Source organism: Ictidomys tridecemlineatus, chromosome 9 (assembly GCF_052094955.1).
Source record: "Ictidomys tridecemlineatus isolate mIctTri1 chromosome 9, mIctTri1.hap1, whole genome shotgun sequence".
Lineage (NCBI taxonomy): Eukaryota > Metazoa > Chordata > Mammalia > Rodentia > Sciuridae > Ictidomys > Ictidomys tridecemlineatus.
In genome coordinates, this window is record NC_135485.1 from 110,814,164 (window position 1) to 110,836,516 (window position 22,353).

A 22,353-nucleotide genomic window follows, 5' to 3' on the forward strand; every position below is an offset into this window, starting at 1 on the left:
GCACAGCCACATCAATGTTTACAGTAGCACAATTCACAATGGCTAAATTGTGGAACCAACTTAAATGCCCTTCAATAGATGAATGAATTTTAAAAAATGTGGCATATATATACAATGGAATATTACTCAGCAATAAAAGAGAATAGAATCATGGCATTTTCAGGTAAATGGATGGAGTTAGAGAAGAAAATGCTATGTGAAGTTAGCCAATCTCAAAAGACCAAATGCTGAGTGTTTTCTTTGATAAAAGGAGGCTGATTCATAGTAGGATAGGGAGAGGGAACATGGGAGGAATAGACAGACAAACTCGATATAGGGCAGAGGGTTGGAGGGAAAGGAAGGGGGCATAAGGTTATAAATGATCGTGGAATGTGGTATCATTATTATCCAAAGTACAGGTATGAAGACATGAACTGGTGTAAATATACTTCATATACAACCAGAGATAGAAAAATTGTGCTCTATGTGTAATAAGAATTGTAATGCATTCTGCTGTCATATTTAAAAAAAAAAAGTAGAACCCAAGGAAAGGCTCATCCCTAGGACTTGTTTTTCTCTGGGTATAGGTAAATTTTTATCCTATAACACAATTTCTTTTAGGGACTATAACTTAACCTGGCACTGCTAGCTAAAGTGATGTTTCTCAACTGGGGGTAATTTTGGCCCCAGAGGATATTTGTCAATGTCTGCAGGGTGCATATTGGCATCTAGTGCAGAGTGTTGGAGAGTCTGTTAAACATCCTACCATGCCCAGCACAGTCACTTACAACAAAGTGTCAATACTGTTGTTGCTGGGGAAACACTGTCCTAAAAATATATCACTGAAAAAAAAGCATATAAAATGATCTCTTTTGCCCCAAACGCTGATTAACTTTTGCCAACCTTTGAAACTGTTAAAAGTAAGGCTAAATAAGCAGCCATAATTACTTTAAAAACATTTCTTAATGACCTGATGCAAATATTTCTTGGCTTAATTAAATCTAAATTTGTGTTACCATGTATGAATAAATAAAATTGCTTATGATAATAGCAGGGGTCATCAAAGAAGAAACCCATGACAAATAATAGGAAATGAAACCAGTTCTAAATTATTATAGATTGTGAATCTGCAATATAAGTAACAGCTAAACTGGCTCCTAACATTGTTTAGAATTTTCAATACAAAGTGTAATTTCCTCCTTAACAAAATGTCAGAAGTTATTTATTACAAAGATTGGAAGTTATTTGGATCCTGGTGGACTATATGTGATTGCCCCCCCATCATGAATGCTCCAAAGCTAGTTTTATTGAGCCTTTTGCTTTTTAAGGTTTCTTCTCTTAAATTTGTAAATATCACTTACACACTTTCCTACTTAGTAATAATTCTCATTTAACAAAACAAACTATATTTTCAAAAGTTAATATTTTTCCTTTATTAAACAGTCAAAAGGATTATGCAAATAACATGGTACAAAAATTAAAATGATATCTTGGTTACTACCTGGGAAATTTTATAGAGTAAGGAGCCAATTTGGGAAATTCAAGTTTAAAGAAAAGGAAAAAGAAGATAAAAATTTTACACTTATGCCTCATATTAGTATTTTAGCCAATATAAGACTTTTTTGGAGGGAGGGGTATTGAATTACTTTAATTATAGCTATGTAGTGTTGGCTCTGGAAGTAATCATTATCTTTTTCATTTCATTCAACAAATGAAGATCTGATTTCTTATATACCATATATTTTAAATCTGATCACAACTAATGTTGAGAGGAAAAATGAATACTTCTTTCTGAGTTAATTATACAAAATAAGCACTCTCTGGCAAAGTGAATGAATAAATACTCTTCTATGTTAAAACTGACAATTCCAATCTTCAAAAACATCTATATTTGATATTCATTAAATTCAAAGATATTTTTGTATGCTACATAAATAAAGCTTGATTTTATAATATATTCCTAGAGGGCTGTATCAATATAAAATGATTTCAATGTGTAATATATAAACTTTGTATCATAAACCTTACATATATATTTGTAAAAGGTTATTTTCAGTAATGTAAGATGTATTCCTTTTGTCTATGATACTATTCCTGTTTTCAGTAATGGTTTATAGGTCTTCTAAAAGTCACAATTATATGTTCAGGATAACCAATAAACACCATAAATCCAATCACAGAGCACAGTCTAAATAAAGATCAAATTTTGGTTAAAAAACACTGTCATCAAGAGCCAGTAATAAGAAATGCTCTAAATTGGTCTCATATGTCATTAAAGTTAGGAGTTTTCAGAAGCCTTGTTCTAGAAAGTCTGCTTCATCATTTAATTTTATTTAACAGTTACATAATATGGCATTGTCAATGTAGCCAAATATAAAACAATCATAAAGAATATTTTTGGCTACAATTTGGTTTTTGATCTGGATAATGGATCAGTTTGTTTTACAGTATTTAGTTTACTCACATTAGAGAGGTCTTGATGAGTTTGAAAAAAATATTTCTCACTTCTTAATTCTTGTTTTATAGTACTATGAGTTTTATGTATATGCAGAGTGCTCACATTTTATTTTAAACTACTGTTCACACACATCCATAATTTGAAAATGCATACTTAGAAAATTAATGGCCACAGCTTTTCCTGTTATCTACCAAGTATATTTCATGTTGTGAAGGTATGATTCCTTCCTGACATTCTTTAATAATGCCATATAAAATAACTAAAATTTGAACTATATGTATTTTGTATTTTACATTATTTGTGAATTATATATGAAAAAAAGCTACACTTCAAACTTTATGAAAAATAAAAAGTAAAATACATCTTGTTTTCAGTATTGTTTATTTTGCTTCATAGAAGTTATATCATGCACTTCACAAAACACAATATAGCCTTTGCCTTCAAATTTTTGATAGATAAACTGAAATGATTAACCCTGCTTTCAAGATCTATTTCTACAATTACATAAATTTTCACACATATTTCTATTTCCATCTTGTCAAAGACCTATAGTTTTTATTACTATAAAATTATAAATTTGATAAGCAGATTAAATCATTAACAGTATTTATAAATAAGTAATAGTATTTAATAGATAAGGGTCTACAACAAACGTACACTCTGTTGGCTAAATATTGTTGTCACTTACCAGCTCTTCCTGAAGTTGGGAAATAAGTTCATCCCTCTCTTTCAGCTGTAACTTGAGCATAGAGCATTCATCTTTCATTATATCCTATAAAAACATCAAAGAAACAGTATAATAAGCTTAGCCTTTTCACTTTGCTCTTAATAAAGAAAGTCAACTTCACACAGTGAGAGATAATTACATCTGAATAATGAAACTCAAATTTCCTCTATAGCATGATATTTTAAATATTATATTCTAACAAAAAAAACAAGCTAATGTATCCAATGTTATTATGTTATACATGATTTTATATAAGAATCATCCATCCATCTATCTATCTCATTAGTCCATTATGTTGCTTCAGACTGAAGTGAGTAATTCTTGATTCTTTCCTCTTATTTTTGTGCATATATATTCAGTGAAATAAAAATAATCATACTCTCAAAGAGACACCTTATAATTTGTTCCTCTGTTTTAATTAAATATTAATTCTCAAACCTGTGGCCACTAAGCAGTCTCATCACCCATGATATGTGACCCTCTCACTGGAAGTCTTTGGGCATTTAATCTTCTCACTGTGCAGGCTACCCACAGTGATGGCCTCTATGTACACAATGGATCCATACCCATGACCCTTCCCATTCTGTGCTGCTAACTACTATCCTCAGTTCAGAGTCCCCTGACTCTAAGTTGCAGCTCATTAATGTTTCTATTTCCTGAAGACGTAAATAGCACTGTCCCACACACATGACAACTCAACACTGTCCCACACACATGACAACTCAACATGCAGCTCTGCTCTTGTCCCACCCTGAAACTTCACTTCTGATTATTTTATGTTCCTATTCCTTAAAATAACAACTAGGAAGTCAGCCAGTACTCTTAGCTCCTACTCACTATGAACCAAATCTGATACCTAATTCATTAACCTCTACTTCCCTCCTATTTCTTGGACTTGGTCCTCTCTAGTTCACATTGTTTTACTCTAGGAACTCATTGCTCCTTACTTGAATTTCTACAATAGTCCCTAAAATGTTTTTTTTTTCTTACATCTATCACTTTTCCTATTTATCAGTGAGATTTTTCTAATTGGGAATGGATTCTTTCTCTTCCTATTTTAACAGAGTATCATCTTTTTTATGGAAGGGGGAAAAAAAAAAGCCAAAACTCTTTGGCATGGCATATTGTTCCCTTCATTATCTTTTACTTACTTATTTCAAAAGCTTCATAATTTTTGATTTCCACCCTCCTTTTAATCTCTGTTCACTCCTACAGATTTGAAATTCATTGCTTTATGTCCCCTTGCTTTACACATGAACATCTTGGGATTTTACTGCCCTCTTTTCATCTCATCTCTCCATTTTACACAATATCTCATACTCTAAGACTAATATAAACTACTACTTATCTCACAGGAAAAGTTTTCCTTTACTGGTCGAGTTATGCATTCTTTGGGGGAAAGGGGATAAGCCATAATATCTAAACAAAATATTATTCCATAGAAAATTTCTTGAGCTCTTTGTTTTTCCCCCGGTTTCATTGGATTACTTTAATTCCTTTTTCTCCCCACTTGAGCCTTTAGACTCTATTTCTTTAGCATATTATTAGCACCAAACATAGTAAATGACATCATCAATTCATCTTACCTTCCCTTGAAAGTGCTTTCATTTTGTTTGTTAGACAATACAAAATTCTGGGTCACTAAAATTAATTTACCCAGTTATTGATAGAGAAGGCTTTTATGGATTTTCTTCTGATGGCATATAATATTTAGCATGTGCTAGTCTGCAAATAACTGTAAATAATATATTACCATCTACCTAATTTAAAGTTGTGAAACTGTGAACTTCATGAAAAATTTCCCTGGGAATAAAATATGAGAATTTTAAAAGTGAGTATATTTTCAGAAAACTAAGTTTCTTCATAATTCCCATAAACACAAGAGAAGCAAATCTTCCACTTTAAACTAATTAATCAACAAAATGTTGATTAGTAAAAATACTGTTGATAATCAATGGCAACAAAAATACTTTGTTGATTAAGTCTCAGGTCCCTTTGCAATGAAGGATTCACTGAGCAGCTGTGAGGTATGTGGTTAGCTGACTACTTTCAGCTGTCAGCTCTTGCAGCAAGAAGTCCAAGATCATTACTGGGTGGTCTGATACAAAGGACTGATTTAAGGCAGTGGTGCCTGAGATCTAGCTATTCTTCTCTCCAACCACAGACTCCACAAGAGCTACCCACTTTTCCTGAGCACGAGATTAGTCTCCTAGGCTCTTGGATCTGGAGTTCCTTGCTCAGCTGAAAGAATCTTACATGGAGATGAATAACAATACTCTCTCAATATTCTCATTATATCCGAAAAATTCTGCAGCATATTGACAAGATGATCTATTGAGTTTGAAAGCATACTGATGTGTAGAATTAAAAGGTTTTTAATATTCTTGGGTTTCAAAATAAGATTATTCCATTAACCTGTGGGCTAATGTAACCAATTTAACCTTGTGATTTTTAAAATGCACATTATTCTTAGTTAGAAAACATAATTTAAAAATGATGATATCCTTACTTTCTCATTCAATTATAATTAATTTTAGGGCCAAAATTTGATTGTATTATTTCCTCCTTTCAATAATATTCATAAATATGGCACTCAGTATGGTAGACTAAAAATGGCTGTATATTTGTGATACTAACGCTGCTCTCCTAGGATCTGGTCTGTTCTAACTGACTTTGCATGACTAATAGAACATAGTGGAAGCAACTCTGCATGACTTTCAGGTCCAGGTCAGGAAAGGCTTCTCAGCTTCTACAGTGTGTTACTTAGAATGCTTCTCTTCAGACTACTCCTTTGCAGAAAGGATCTAACAGATATGCTGAGAAGTACAACCACATGGTGCTCCCACTGAGAGAAGAGCAGTATCTGAGCTTCCAAAGAACATGCAGCATCAACTACAACTGTAAAAAGGAGCCACCTTGGACATTTAGCCTTCAGGTGACTGTAACCTCAGCACCTCACTCTTGTCTAAGAAACCCAAGAGTCCCTAAGCTAGAATCATCTGGTTGAATCATTTTCAAGTTCTTGACTTACAAAATTGTAAATAAAATCCGTGATAGCTTTAACTCATGATGTTTTGGGCTGATTTGTAACAGAGATCCTCAGGATATATGGACAACTTCCAAATTATTAAAACTAGAATTAGTATGAGTGACTTACTCTAATTGCATAAAATGCATACAATTAACTTTTATAATAAAATATTTCATGATGTAATTTTTATTTTTTGATTTAAGCTATATTTAGAATGATTTCAAGTAGCCTGTTTCAAGCATATCAGGAATGTTCTTAACATCTAAGCTAAGGAACTCAGAAAATGAGCTACTATATTACTATACACTTATTTTATAAATTTGGAAAGTTAGTGACACATAACCAGAAATTGGGGTGATTAGTCCCAAATTCAGTTTCCTGACTTTAGTCCCATGCCTTCTATGATATATTTTCACCTGTAATTAGAACCACTTCATTGTTTAAGACTATAAATAGACATCAGGTATCAAAAAAATAAAAGCAAGCAGAAGCTGTCAGTCACCTGGAAAAAAGTCTTATTTTGAAATTAGAAACACACATACGCAAAAAAAATCAAATACTTTATGATTTACAAGCCATTTGTAAACAAAAAGTTCATAAGATTCTAAAACCAAGGAATCAGACCACTCTATCAGTGCTGATGAGTACAGAATGTTTATGAACAAGTGAAAAAGGAATAGAAAACAGAAACATGTCAGGGGAGGACAGCAGGTCAAAGATTAGAAAACACAAGAATGAATAATAATTGACAATGTAGTTTGCAGCTCTTTCTAAATAAGTGTAATTCTTATGTTGACTTAGCTTTAAAGTAGCATGCTGCCTATGACAACTGGGTAGCTAATGAAAATACAACTCCAGAGGAAGAAAAGCCTTTTAATCATCGAAAACTAGGTCAATAAGAACACTATTTTAATTATTATTTTTTTAAAATAACTGAAAACTATTTAATATTCCATTTCATTATTAATAATATACATGATGGTATTAAATTTTCTTTTTATAAACACTTAACAAAAAATTATAAATCTACCTTTACATGCTCACTAAAAAGAACTAACATTCTATTGATCTATAATAGTGTGTTTTTTTCCTCTAGTGTTGCTTTCCTGGAAATATAAAAATAATAAAACATTATATATTATTATGTTTTAAATAGCTGTATAGCTGTACTACAGGTTGAACACCCCAATCTGAAAATTGGAATGCTCTGAGATCCAAAACTTTTTAATGCCACAAGTGGAAAAACCACACCTGACCTCATGTGAAAGCTTGTACAGTCAAAACACAGGAGAACTAAAAATATATAGAATTACTGCCAACTAGGTGTACCAGGTCATATAAAATATAAATGCACTTTGTGTTTAAAATTGGATCCTATTCCTCAGATATTGCATTGAGTATATAAAAATATTTCCAAATCTGAAATAATTCTGGTCCCAGGCATTTTGATAAAGGATATCCAACCTGTACTATATTAACTAGAGATAAAATGCACATAGTTTAAAATGATCTTTTTACCTTTTTTAAGAACTAGCAAATGTATTACCAAAGAGTACCACAGATTGTATATCATAAATCATTTTCACAATTAAAACTGAATGATTCTCAGATATTACATATATCCTGCTTTACTCCAGTATTCATAAAAGATATTCGTGAAGCTTATACATAAAACACAAAACGTATGCAATTTTTAAATATATATTTATATGTATGTATATATATAACATTATTATTTGTTATTAAAATTGTTGGTAGTTCTTTTTTAAGGTAAAGAATGAATAGATGTACAAAGCCAGCATCTCAGAAAAGCATTTTTTAACATACAATTCAAACCAGGAAATTGTATTATCCTTTGTCATAGTGGTGTGTATGCATATATATAGTATGTATGTATATATGGGTGTGTGTGTGTGTATACACACACCCATATATATATACATGCACACACACACACACACACGAAATTTCTTCCTGTGTACGTGTGTTTTTTTTTTTTTTTTTTACTGTAGATTCAGCAGATTTAATTCAGGGCTGCTCTATGGCTGACCTACACACCCAGTTCATTTTTATTTTTATTCTGAGGGTCTTTCTAAGTTGCCTGGGCTGGCCTTGAACATGCAATCTCCCTGAATTCCTGAGATTGTAGCTGTGCATCACCATGCGCAGCAGATACCTAATAATATTTTCAAGTAATTAAAGAAGAATTTTGGGAAACCAGCATTATCTTTTCATCTGTAAATGGTAGTCTTAGGAAATCCTAAGAATTCTTATGGATCTCCAGCATTAAAAAGATAACACCTTATAAAAACACAGAATCACAGAATCGTCTTTTTTACCTCCAGAATCTTTCTTGATCGGCTATTGAACAAAATGATAGAATTATGGGATAAGTAGGGTTTAAAACACACACAAAAAAAATGAAGCACAGAAGACCACTGCAGCAAGGGTAATTAAAAGGCAAACACTCATTATAATACCAAGACCCTGAAACTTGGCTCATCACCTGTCAGCAAAATTCATCTTCATCGTAGTTCAACATTTTTTGGAATACTTAAAAAAAAATAGCCTACAATGAAAAATTTGCTAGAATGTAAAATTTGCTTCATGCAACTATAGACTTATTATTTCCAAGTTGATATTGTTCTCTCTGATCCACATACTTACACTAACAAGAAAAAAAATGAAGTTTTAAAACTCGTTTAAAACAATATATTCTGGCTGGGCATGGTGGTGCGTGCCTGTAATCCCAGCAGCTTGGGAGGCTGAGACAGGAGGATTGCAAGTTCAAAGCCAGCCTCAGCGAAAGTAAGGCACTAATAAGCAACTCAGTGAGACCCTGTCTCTAAGTAAAATACAAAACCAATATAATCCATTGACTCATTTTTTTTTCTAATTATAGGGAAAGTGGACATAACATTTTAATCTAACTCAGGATCCTTATAAGAAAATTACTAGACACTTCACTTGTGTTGTTTCACCCAGTACATTTGTATAAAATTTCAATTTAAGGATAAACATTGATGTTCAATTTTTCTAAAGCTATTTTAAAATAAAGAGTATTTTCCTGATGGAAGTATGAGAATTTTCTCAGGGTCATTTAGAGACTTAATAGGCAAACAATATTAGCTTTCTGATGTCCAAAAGCCCCTAGGTTTCATAAATATTAATTTTGGCCAGGCACAATGGTGCATGCCTGCAATCTCAATAACTCTTAAAGCTGAGGCAAGACTATTGCAATTTCAAAGCCAGGCTCAGCAACTTAGTGAGGCTCTAAGCAACTTTGCAAGACTGCGTCTCAAAATAAGTAAAAAATGGGTTGTGCATGTGGTTCGGTGGCTAAGTGCCCCTGGGTTCAATGCCTGGTACAAAAAAAAAAAATCATTTTGGAACTACACTTAAGACACAACTATCTTTATAAATTCATCATAATGAGCTTCTTAACAAATAAAGCTGACAAGTGAAAGTGATAAACAGTTTTTATCGTCCCACAGGAAACCTTGTCAGGAATTCTTGGGGCAAGAAAGGTCCTTATAAATGTGTCAAGAAATCCTCTGATACAGCATTTTTCCCCCCTCAGAGAAGACAGGCAGAATTTTTGTATGTGTGACCAGAAAGCAATTATTGAAGTGTCCCTTTCCACAATATACATTATAGAAAGAAAACAAATTTTCAAATGGTTATAAAAACTCTGTGTTGAAAGTTTCTTTCTATTATACAGCACACTTAATTTCTTTTCATGCTTTCAATATGAATAGGGGAAATCTCGAATTTCTGTGTCCTGGATTTTATAAGAAATGTTTGAATATTATAATGATCTTACTTTCCGGAAGGTAAAAATGTAATCAAAGACATCTAAGTTATCAACCCTACCAGGCCTCCTCTACTCTATCCAGGCCAAGTTGCAGGCAATGAGGACAGGCCCTAGTCCTCAGAGCCCAAGAAGTTATTCAAATTAGCCAGTCTACAGGTTGCCTGGGAGCCCATCCTTAACCCCATCCTGCTTTCCATGACATTCCCAACAGTTCCTGTTGCTATTCTTTCCCCACAGGCAATAGTTTGCAAGGTCCTGCAGGGCAACCTTTGCCCCTTTGGTGCCATTAGTAACAAACAATTCTGTCTTTCCTCTATCAGTGTGATGAGTCGGTGTTATTTCTGTCTCAACCACCTTAAGCACCTTTAAATGTAATTGAATATAGTACCAGCAGGAGCGTGTCTGCTGGTAGTGACCACCCTTCTGCCCTCCTCCTGGAATGAGGAAGCCAAGCCATCTCTTGGCCCCTAAACATTTACCTCACTGTAGTGCCAAAAGAGACTGTGCATAACATGGGGGGCTGCTGGACAATACATATATTCTCTTTGTTTTAGATAAAAAGGGAAAGTCATGCCATTATGATTTTATCTGTTAATAAAGGGCATTAAAAATCAGAGAGGACAGACTTCCCTAACATTCACAGATCCTTAAAAAAAATGTGTATTATTTTGTTTTACGGGGTGCTGAGTTGTGACACTGTTGAAGAATACAGAACTAAGTAATGCTTTAAAGATGTTTCAAGGATTCTGGCATAATTATAGAATTTTGGAGAGGAGGAAAAAGCAGAGAGTTCAATATTGTGCTGTACAGGAATTACAGATAATGTGACTCAATTTAAGCAGTGGTGTCAGGCAGTCTAGGAGGTCAGAAAACTAAACTGCAAAAAGGCAATGAACACCAGCTGAAGCTAAGGATTACAGCTACAAAACATAAACCACTATTACATAGTAAGGAAAGAAGTAAAGGTCATGCTTTGTTCTTTTTTAGAGACACTAATGGATAGCAACAGCATACACAGTAGTACATTCAGATACTCATTATCTGTATCATTGTAAATCAGGAGTCTTTTAAGATAGTATATAAATGAATTTGGTAAAAGTAGCTTTTTTAACATATGAAGTAGAAGCACTTTGAACAATTGCTTATGTAGTGAATTCCTGCACACATTCAACTATGTAATTAGCTTCCATCACAAAATAAAATCTTGGGCTTAAAGATTCTATAAATTTAAATGCAGTCCCAAATTGGAAATAATATTAAACAGTAAATTATCTGTAAATTATCTTCTAATATGTAAGAAAACTTACAAATCTAGTAACTTTTTTTATAGATTACCTCTTGTTCTTTTCATTCTAGGAAGAGAAGACTCTCATTTAAGTCTATGCTATACCAGAATTGAGCTATGTAACTTGAAATCAATCAGTTACTACTAAATAATCTATGATATTCTGAAATTCTACACTAATATCAAATATTTTGATTATATTATCAGAGAATACTCACCTTTACCAAGAAGGTGTGAATAACTACATTTTTCAGTGTTTAACCAACTTTCTTATAATCTCTGTCAACATTATCCCAAGCTGGTATACCTCAACATTGATTTACATTACTTTTCTAAGGTTCAGTTTTCCTCATAAAATTGGGTTTGTGTCATATTATTTGCCCGATAAGAAGCTTTCAAGTACATGTAAGGGGAAAAAATCCTATCAGGTTGTGGTACACAGAGTGTCTAAAGTGGCCCTCAGAGTTGTCCTGCCCATCTCCAGAATCTGTCAATATATCAAGATATCACTCTGATGGTTGTCTTATGTTTTATGGCACAGATGACCCTAAGTACAGAGGTGATCCAGGTGGGCCTAATCAGTCACATGAGCCCTTCAAAGCAGAGTCCCTTCCCTGGCTGGAGTATAAATGATACTTGAAGCATAAGAACTGACTACTGAAGGTGCTTTGAGGACTGAAGAATCCAAGCCAGAAGGAAAGAAGGAGGATTTCAAGCCACGAAACAGGTCTTCAGTTGACAGCCAGCAAGGACATGGGGACTGCAAATCTGCAACCCCAGGAAGTGAATTTTCCAATAGTGAGAAAAGTCCCAAGAGGATCTTGGGTGTTAACTTCAGACTTGTGAGAATGACTAAAAAAAAAAAAAATTCTTTATTAAGTCATCAAGTTTGTAGTAATTTGGGTCACAGGGATAGAAAACAAATACATGCACAAAGAGTCAGAGAAAGACTTCTTGAGAAAGAAATAATCTAACCAGAATCCCAAAGTTTAGAAGAAATGTATACATGATGAAAGAAAGGGAAGTGATTTTCAGAGAAAGGCAGAATGAAGATTCCCAGAGGCACAAGTCTGGGGTTTAAGTAGTGTTTTGATACAGTGGTATAGAGATGCATGTATTGACAAAGAAAAAAAAATAACGAAGTCACAAGTCACTTATTGTATAATAATAAATTCAGTGTTATTCAGAAAGCTATGGTACATTAATTGTGAATTCTAATCCATTAGAAAGTATGATGAGATTTAAATATATGCACCTTAGTCCTGATACAGTACTGAGAACAGCCCGATGGCATAGAGAGTAGAGACAGATAAAAGGCTATTTTAACAATCTACATAAGAAAGAATTAGAATTTAAACCAAGATGGGGCTATGGAGTGAATTTGAAATCTACTAAGAAGATGAATGGAGTAGGGAGAGGAAAACAGGGGAGAAAAGAGTGAGGGATTATTCCATTTCTGGCAGGTCTACTAAGGGACTGAAAGTACTCCTCACTTCTGTTTAGAGCTACAGATTTCAGGTAGAACTTTAGGATGAGAAATATATGCATTCCATTTTAAGGTCATTTGTAGAATTCAGCTGAGCTATGTATCAGTTAATTATTTTTAAATAAGAAAAAAATCCAGCTGAAGAATTTAATAGCATTGACTACATGGGTATGAGCTTGGAAGAGACATTTGGTCATCAAATGGGAATTTGAGAATTACCAACCAGCATGTTGATGTAGTAGAAAACCAAAAAGAAGAACCCTGAGCATACGAGTATAGTAAAAAGTAAAAAATAAAGTAACCGTGAAGTAAAATAAAATGAATAGATGGAGAATAAGGAAAAGACATTGTCACAATGACTTAGAGAGGAAATAACTTAAATGATTTTAGATGTAATAGAAGTGAAATAAAAATAATAGTTTTTGTTGGACTTCCCAAAACAGTAAGTCATTGTGGACTATAACAAAACAGACTCAGGTGGTATGTGGGAGTCAAAATCTAAATTAGAGAAAGCTAACAAATGAACTGTGAAGTCAAGTAGTAAGTTCCCAACTACACAATTATCAGAATTCAAGCTTCTTTCAAGAAACTTGTGAATAGTAGAAATGAAGATGACTATTTTGTGTTGTTATAACAACATACGTGATACTAGATACTTTATAAAGAAAAGAGGGTTATATATCTCAGCTCTGGAGGTGCAAGATCATATTGTCAGCATCTATTATATTCTTGTAATGACCTCATTGTGGATGGCATCACAATGTTGTGGAAAGAGAAATCACTTGGCAAGAAAGCCAATAGAAGATGGGAGGGGCTAGGCTCTCTTTCTATATAACTATCTGCTCTCATGGGAACTAATTCACTTATAGGAGATTTGGCCCACTCCCATAGATAGCATTAATCCATTCATGAGGGTTCAGTCCCCATGATTTAGTTACCTTCATGGTCCCACCTCTCAAAGATTCTTAATACTGCCATACCAGGGGCCAAAATTCCAGCCCTTTAACCTTTAGGGGCACAAAATATTCCTACAAATACAACAGATAATAGGATTGAGATGGCGATAATGATGATGATGAACATGTGTGTATGCATACACATTTACATTTAGAAAAGGTTAAGAGTGATGAAAATGATCCAGAAGTTTAATAAACAGGTGAAAGAAGAATGAGTGAGGGAGAAAAATCCTTCAGGTGTCAAGAAAAACTAGGAGGAAATGATAAGCTTTAAGTAAACAGAGGAGTCTACAAAAAAAAGAAAAAAAAATAACATTTTTATTGATGGTGAGTGAATGATAAGGGAGCCCTTCTCTAAAAAACTCTAGATAATCGATTGCAATAATTGAACTGTTTGCCCTAAATTCATATGCTGAAGTCCTAACCCCCAAAATGCTACTTTATTTGGAAACAGGGTTACTACAGATGCAATTAGATAAAATGAGAAAATACTAGAGTACACTGGGTGGTTTTATAATGACTGACGGCCTTACAAAGAAAGAAGATTTTGACACAAAGGAACACATACAGGAGAACAACCTTGAAGATGGGAGTTACATGTTACAAACCAAGGAACTGCTACAAAGTGAAGCCTGGAACACATGCTTCCCAACAGCTTCTAAAGGGATTGTACAACCAAAGCCTTGGCCTGAGAATTCTAGGCTCCAGAACCTTGAGACAATAGTGTCTGTTCCAGATACTCAGCTTATGATACTTTGCTGCAGAAGCCCTAGAAAAATAATATGTAGATATATCCATTATTTTCAATGTCTACATCATGTTATAATTTATAAACATATATAAACATATATATATATTACATATAAATTATATAATTATATACAAATTACATATATATATATAATTTAGTTGACATGTGATTTTTTTTTAAGTAATTGATAAATGGGCTAATAGAGAAGAAAGGGGGGGGGGAGAAGAGAGTAGATAAAAGATGACCACAAGTTTGTCATTTTTAAAGCTTTCCAAAAAGTTATTATTATTTTTTAACATGGGGTAGCACTAGACATGGATAGATTTACTAGCAAGTCTAATTAAACAGGTTTTTAAGAGTCCTTAACATTATAAAGTACCCCTGTCTGTATATATTTTGTCACTACTTGATTCCTCAACGGCTGCCTACTTAATTCTATAGCTGCTGTGATATTTTAACCTTCACATTACATTCACCTAATCATTCAAATGAACTATAGAAGTTACTGTTTGAACCCTGATTCATGCAGATATGAGGGCAACCACCACACAGGAAGTATCACTGAATTCAAGCACCCTGATTGCTCATCAAAATTTTTAGGTAAGTCAATCTCATCAATGTCAAGGTCACTTTGTTCTCTAATCAGTACATGATGCAGTTCATGGAGACACACAATTCTTCAAATTCATTTTCACACATGATTAACTTTCAGTGAGAGAAATATCACCTCCAGACCCTGCTTCCCACACTTAATCTCCATTCCATCTAAGCTCTGCAGATAAAACAACATTAAAGGCTGAAAATTAAGGGACTATATATACCAGATACCTAGCATTTTAATGTCTAAATATTGAAAGCAACCTTTAACTATATAATACTTAAATGATTAATGTTCAGTGATGATAATCATCTATTTAATGAAATACTATGCATTGCTTTAAATGAATGCAAAGTTAACATGGAAGTGGAAAGCACACTTTTTTGTTAATGGAATTTTTTAAAAAGTGCTTTTTACAAACAAAATTCTGCAGAATTATGATGATAATTTTGTTAGAATTATAGTTTTATATGTGACTTAATTTTGTCTTAAATTTCTAAACTTCACTTACATGCTTATAAAATTAAAGGCCCTGTGTTCTAGAAAAATATCTATAGGAAATAAAATATTTATTTAAAGACATTTAGTAATCATGTAACAAACTGAATCTATGGGAGACATAGTTGAGTTTCAGAGTAATATCATATTCGAAAGAAAATATTACAGGCCCCAAAAAGAAATTCACAACAATCAGAGATTTTCATATGTATATCTTGAACATCATTACTAGAACATATTCAAAGAAGAAAAAAAAAAAACAGTAGTTTTACTAAAAACTACTCCTTTTTCTCTATCACTTTCCCAGACTCATTCAGAAGTTCTTTCAAGTGCCCTGCAGAACTTAAGAACCACTGGTCTTGCTACATGCCCATCTTGCCTTCTTATTCTGTATCAGAAAAACCCTGAGAATATATCTGACAGAGAAGAACCCTCCCACCAGAGAGCAGGGATGAAAAGAACAGACATTTGTTTTTGTTTCCATTTTTTTTTCAAGTGAATAGGGGAGGGGTATAGTTTAAAAACAGTTTCACATAAATATTCCTAGCTCCATAAAATTAAAACTGTGACTCTTTACTACATAACAAACATGAATTAAAAGGGCTAAATTGGAAGTACCTGCAGTGAAAGAATGACGTCTTTCAATCTATTTGATACTAAAAGCTCCTTAAAATAGGAAAGCATTAAGCATTTTGTTAATTAAGCTTAAGAAAATATACATTATTCAAAAAGATGTTATTGTAAGTCTACTAAAAGGTTAAGATTATAAAGAAATGGTAACTTATGAAAATGTACAAGTTTAACAGTTTTAATAGCTTCAGACTGGGATTTATTTAGAAAGTTGAATATTGTAAATGCGAATGGTTACCTTATTTCTATCAATAATTGTCAAGTTATTTTGCTTGAACACAGAAATTGTAATTGTAATTTCATGAAGTCTTTACCCTGAACTTGTCATGTTGAGAAATTTGCACTTTAATGGTATAATATTATATTGAATGTAATAGACCTTTTTGTTCACTTTTACTATGAATTTAAGTACTATTCCTATTTTTCTATTGCTACTTTAATTTTGTCCAGCTGTGCAACATCAAACATCATAAAAAGAAAGCCAGTCAAGGCACAGGATTATAATTTAAAAAAATAAAATATTTGTTGAGAGAAGCCGATGCTGAAGCATGTGTGCAACAAAGTAGAAACAGTTTTCAACAGCAGGTGGGTGCAAACTTTGTCTCAATCATCTGGAAGCATTTCAAAGATTCACAGTGCCTTTCTTGCCATTCCAGCCAGGTTGATGAGACCCAGTTGGAAATGTAGATTGGACTTCATCATTTTCATCAAAATAAGCTCACTTTTTTGAAACACACTTATTGAAAACCAGGTAAATAAAGGAATGATTATCAAAATAAATAATGAGTTTTTGTGTTTATGATAACTGGTATGATGTTTGCTCACTGTAATCACAATGTGCCACAAAGTGTTTTCATGTGGAAAATATTCTCCATCATCCCAGAATTATGGAAGTAAAAAATTTTCCAAGACTTATTCAGTTAGTTGTACATAAAATATCAAGGAGTATGGGCATCTAAGAGGAAAACTCCTTATATTTAAGTAACTTTCATTTTAACTTAATCTCTACTAGTTATGTCAGTCTATAAACTAGCTTAGTTTCTACCTTTCCTAAAACAAACATCACAGCAAAAAAAATACTAACAAAATTTTGTGTTTCTGTCTTATAACTTTTTCAGTGGTAATCCACTATTATTTTACTGGATTCCTGTTGAAGTTGTGATAAGGAACTGTGGTGGGGAATCATTCTATAATCTTATGATTAAATCTTGGTCTTTTTTAAATGAGTCTGTGTTATGGATTATGGATAATGTCCTTCATGGATTTTGTCCTTCAGGACTTTTAAAATGTACAACCTGACACATAAAACTTACCATCACACTTAATTTTATTTCACTCCTTGGTGAGACAGAAAGGCGAGTGAGGACAGGAATTAGGCAAGTACCCTTTCTTCTAGGGGAGATAAACCTTTTTCTGCTAAAGTCTTTTCTGCAGTAGAATAGACCTTTACATGGGGAATGGGGAATGTGCTGGGCATATTTCAAATAGTTACATTTCTCTATACCTGCCAAAGATGCAGGGAATTTTGTTTTTCCTAACAATGAAGTTTCTAACTTTCAGGCTAGTCTACACCCACCTTCCAGCAACTCATCAAAATTTCTACTTACAAATCCATACCTATTTATGTCTTCAGAGTCTTCTGCTTGAAGCAAGCTAACCTCAGTTATGATTCTCTGTATTCATTTGTCTGTCCAGATTTGAGGGTGGTAGTTTGCTCTGTGCCCTCATTTCTCTGATAGACCCAGGAAAAATAGATTATATTCAGCTTGTTCAGTTTTTTTCCCTCTTATTGTAAACACAGGAGTGATGACTTCTGAACTCTTTATCTGTTCAAGCACTGAACAGAAGTTCTTGACTTCTCATTTTCTCTCACATTCCATATCTGACAATCTTCTTACTCCAAAATTCTTTCAGTGCATTCCTTTAGTTCAATTCTCATTGCTCTTGCCTTAATTTGGACTTTCACAATTGGTTAGAATCCTTTATTATTCTTGTAATTGCTTCCTTTGCCTTTGTATCAACAGTTACTAATAGACCGTTCATAGAATTATTTATGTGTAGTCCATAATTTCCCTATTAACTATGAGCTCTTTGAGGATGAGAGCTATATGTTATGCATGTATATGCCAAATCATCCAGTCCAATGACTTTCACAGACAGGGAGTTCAATAAGTATCAAGAAAATGGATGAATGGCTGAGTCCTGCACTATCCTTGGTGACTTTCATGCTTTAGCTGAGAAATTAGACTGAAATTTGAAGTTAAAATTGATCTCGAATCCCTTAGATTAAGTCCAGAAATTCCTTAAGGGAAGATATTTTGCCCACAAATATATTCCATCAATGGCTCCAGTAGCTGTCTCCTGGTGGTATCTAACTAACAATTCAAAGAGGGCCAGCCAGGAAATGTGCTATATAATCAACACTCTGATTCTTTTTTTAATTCTGAACAATTGATCCCTGAATCATCAAGTAAGTATATATTAGGAAATAATTTCACTGCCTTTCACAATACTAAAACCATTTAGGAAAACACTTTTTAATAGTAATGTTCTTCATTTATTTTTGTTGCCATATCTACATTAGCACACTGCTTTAGTTTTCAACATTCATTTTAATATGATTTTATTTTTTGTCAGGTACATCGCAATCACTATTCCTGTCTTTCATAAATTAATTGAAATAGAAAATAGAAAGAGAAAAGATAAGTGACTTGCTCAAGGCAAACATAAAAGTTATCAAAAGAGTTAAAATAAAAGACTGTCAATATTTCAATAACAAAAACATGATTTCATACTTACAGACAACAGCTATAGAAAACAGAAAATGCAGATATTCTTATTTATCATAATATCTAAGCCAATATTGAATAATATTGTTTGTTTTTTTTTAAAGATCACAGGCAGAAAGTAGACAAAACACCTGGTTGTTTTTAACCTCATCAACAAAGAGAACAATTTCACTCATTCTTATGTTTCATGTTTTATCAGGAAAAAAACTTTCAAGTGTAACTTTTAGTCAGATAAGAGACAATGGTCCACTCAATTCCATGAGCTTTATGTCCATCATTTCATTGAGTCTGATTTTATAGGAGCCCTATGGATGAAGTTACATTACAGCACTGGGATTTTGTAGGAGAGTAGATCAGACATCTCAGCAACCGAGATTCCACAGTTACACTTATTTTACAAAAGAGGTTTATCCATTTGTATTTGATGAATTACTACTTTTTGAGCTCAACCCAGTGCCTGTCTATTTCTGAAGAATATAAAAGTTTTATGGGGATACTCTTTGTAGGTTCCATGAATGCGTGGCCTCTTGAAACTCACACATACATAAAAATATTGATACTTCATTGAATTTAAGTTAGCTTAACAAAATATGTTAGCAAAGTAAAAAGGAGAGTATTCCTGGGGCAAGAAGCCTTCCTGATTGTCCATCTTGCTTACAGCCTCTATAGTTCATTCTTATTTAAAGAAAATTATTTAAATGGATGCCCATTGATGTGAAAATACCTATTGTCCTTCATCCTTCTCCTTTTAACTTTAAGTCAACTGGATGGAAAAAGTGCTTCCTCAATTGTCTCTCCCCTAAAACTGTTGAATAAATCCTAGTGGATAATCTCTACTTCTTTGACTTGTAGACTCATTTGACCAGGGAATCTTTTCAGAATTCCCTATGGCATAAGGCCTTCAAATACAATTTTAAAAAATAACATTCAGAGCATTTACCATCTCAGTCTTTGCTTGAACTATTTTTGGGATCACTAATGAAGCTGAAAGACTCTTAGAGATAATTAGATTGGAAGTATAAAAGAACATTGATGTTCCAGACTCCATTAATTCAATGGCATGGTGACATCATCAGAGGTCCAGATGTAATCTATGTTTATTTTCTCATTTATCCCTGAAAATTTGGCACTTGTTCTCAGGCTTCACCATTCATAGTTTAAGGAAGGCAAAGACTGAGGGCTAAAAAGCATTTTCTCATTAAACTGCATTTAACAGTGAGGACTGTTTCTCCTCACAATGTCTATTTTTCCTTCCATTCATTGTTCAGCACTGGGGTCATATGACCAAGGCCTTGCTTCTTGGGAATATCAGGTATTTTTCACCTGGTGGGCTCAGTGTCAAGGAAGAGTACGCGTGCAGGGAGGGTATCAATGAGGTATGTGCTACAGAATCTGACATTACAAAAATGTATGTATGTATAATCCTCAGATAAAAATCAGTGTGATTTTATACTCACACAATTCTCATTAATTTAAACTCTTTTAATCAGCAACACATTTAGGAATGAGTGAATGTTAAATGTTAGTCACTGAACAAAATGCTTAGTAGCAAATAGGAAGGTGAAAGGATTCTTCCAATTCAAAGGAGAGGTTAGATATGAGCACCATTATGTAAGAAAACTTAAATTCTAGAGAAATTCAAAATAGACTTTATGAGGAAGTAATGTTTAAGCTGAGTTCTGAGGAATAAGCATGGCTGTGCTTTGAGAAAAAAAAAAAAAGAAAAAACACTAAACTAAGACAGTCTCATATATAAAAGAGAACCCAGAGAGTTCAGAGGAATAAAAAGACAGTATAGATAAAATTTAAAAAAAAAAAAAAACCACAATGAAACACAATGACACTTGTAAATGTTGTAAAATAAACCATGTTATTTTGTGCTTTTTAGATATGAGGAATGAATGAAGCATTAAAGATATTTTAGCTGGGACATAACATTTGTATAAATCTGAAAGGAAGACAGATGGTGGGAAGTGAGGAAAGTAGATAAGGTTTTAAGAGAGGAAACGAGAATACCATCTAGGAGACTGTTACAGTACTACAGGAAGGAAATTATGTATTGCTGATCCTGAGTTACAGATATTGTGCCTTAGGAAAATATTCAACTACTGTCTGATATGACTTTTACCAATCAATTAATACACCTGATTCTGAAATGCATAAGATCAAATATTAGTCACCTTTGCATAACTGTAAAAAATGCCTGAAATAATCAACCTGAAGAGAAAGCGTTTATTTTGGCTCATGGTTTTAGAAGTTCCTGTCTATTATCTGTTGATCATGTTGGCTTTAGGTCTGTGGTCAAGCCAGAAGTACATGGTGGAGCAAAGTTGCTTATATCATGGCCAGGAACTGAAAGAGAGAGAGGGAGGGAGAGACCAGAGACCTCCTTTCAGAGCATGCCCCAATGACCTAAGGAACTCCCCCTAGGCCCCACCTCTTAACATTTCTACCATTTTCCAATAGTGCCATGTCAGGAGACCAAACCTTTAATGGGGAACATTCTAGATCCAAGTATAGCAACTAAATAATTCAACCTAGTTTAATGATGAGCTTTAAAAAGTCAACCAATGACCTCTAACACTTACTGCTAGAGGGATCAGGAACTTTGAGGAATGTAGGATTCCCTCTACTTAAACATACATTATTTGCTTCACTACAGAAGACTGCACCCTTCTCAAACACATAGCAGAATACAGGAAAAATATGTAATCTCTGGAGTGTTGGTTTTAGAAATGATAGATTTTTTTGTTTTTTAATATGCCTTGTGTATTGGTCTGGTTATTTTTCTGTAAGAATGCATTTCCAGTAATATACTGCCATTTAATGGAGAACTCGGTTACAATAAATTTTGCTTCTTAGGTATTTTCACAGCAAGGCTTACTTACAATCAAACAACAAGAGATACATCTATCCATGCACTCATGCACATCCTGCTTTAAAATTAATCTTCTCCAATATATTTTTCCAATGCTTGAATTGTGTTTCTTTCTTGAGAAACTTATGAATATAAGGATATAGTATAAATCTTCTGCCTATCATAGTCTTCCAATTGCCACTGGTCTGTAAAATACAGATTCAACATATTAGCTGTTGTTAGACCTGAATTTTCTACTTCTTGCGGTAGTAACTTTAAGCAAAGTAGTGTTCAAGATAATATAATTTGAGTTTTATGGTTATCAGGCAAAAATTGTGGTTATATTTTTGAGAGAACTACATGAAAATGGTCTAATAAATGTATTCGGTTATGAGGCAGTGAATTGCCTTCTTTGAAACTTGCAGATTAAAAAAAAATAGAGTAAGAGGATATTTAAAGGAAAGGAGAATGGTTATAAATAGGATCAGCTAACA

The 22,353-nt window shown here is 33.4% G+C and overlaps 1 protein-coding gene across 3 annotated transcripts in view; it reads right to left on the reverse strand.

Annotated features, from left to right (window-relative positions):
* The window catches only part of Ccser1 (coiled-coil serine rich protein 1), a 1,159,332-nt gene that overhangs the window by 630,830 nt on the left and 506,149 nt on the right, over window positions 1-22,353 (reverse strand). For all 3 annotated transcript variants that reach the window (XM_078021918.1, XM_078021919.1, XM_021734708.3), the window contains exon 8: window positions 3,126-3,209. In XM_078021918.1, coding sequence (XP_077878044.1) covers window positions 3,126-3,209 — 84 coding nt within the window. The remainder of the gene's footprint in view (window positions 1-3,125; window positions 3,210-22,353) is intronic.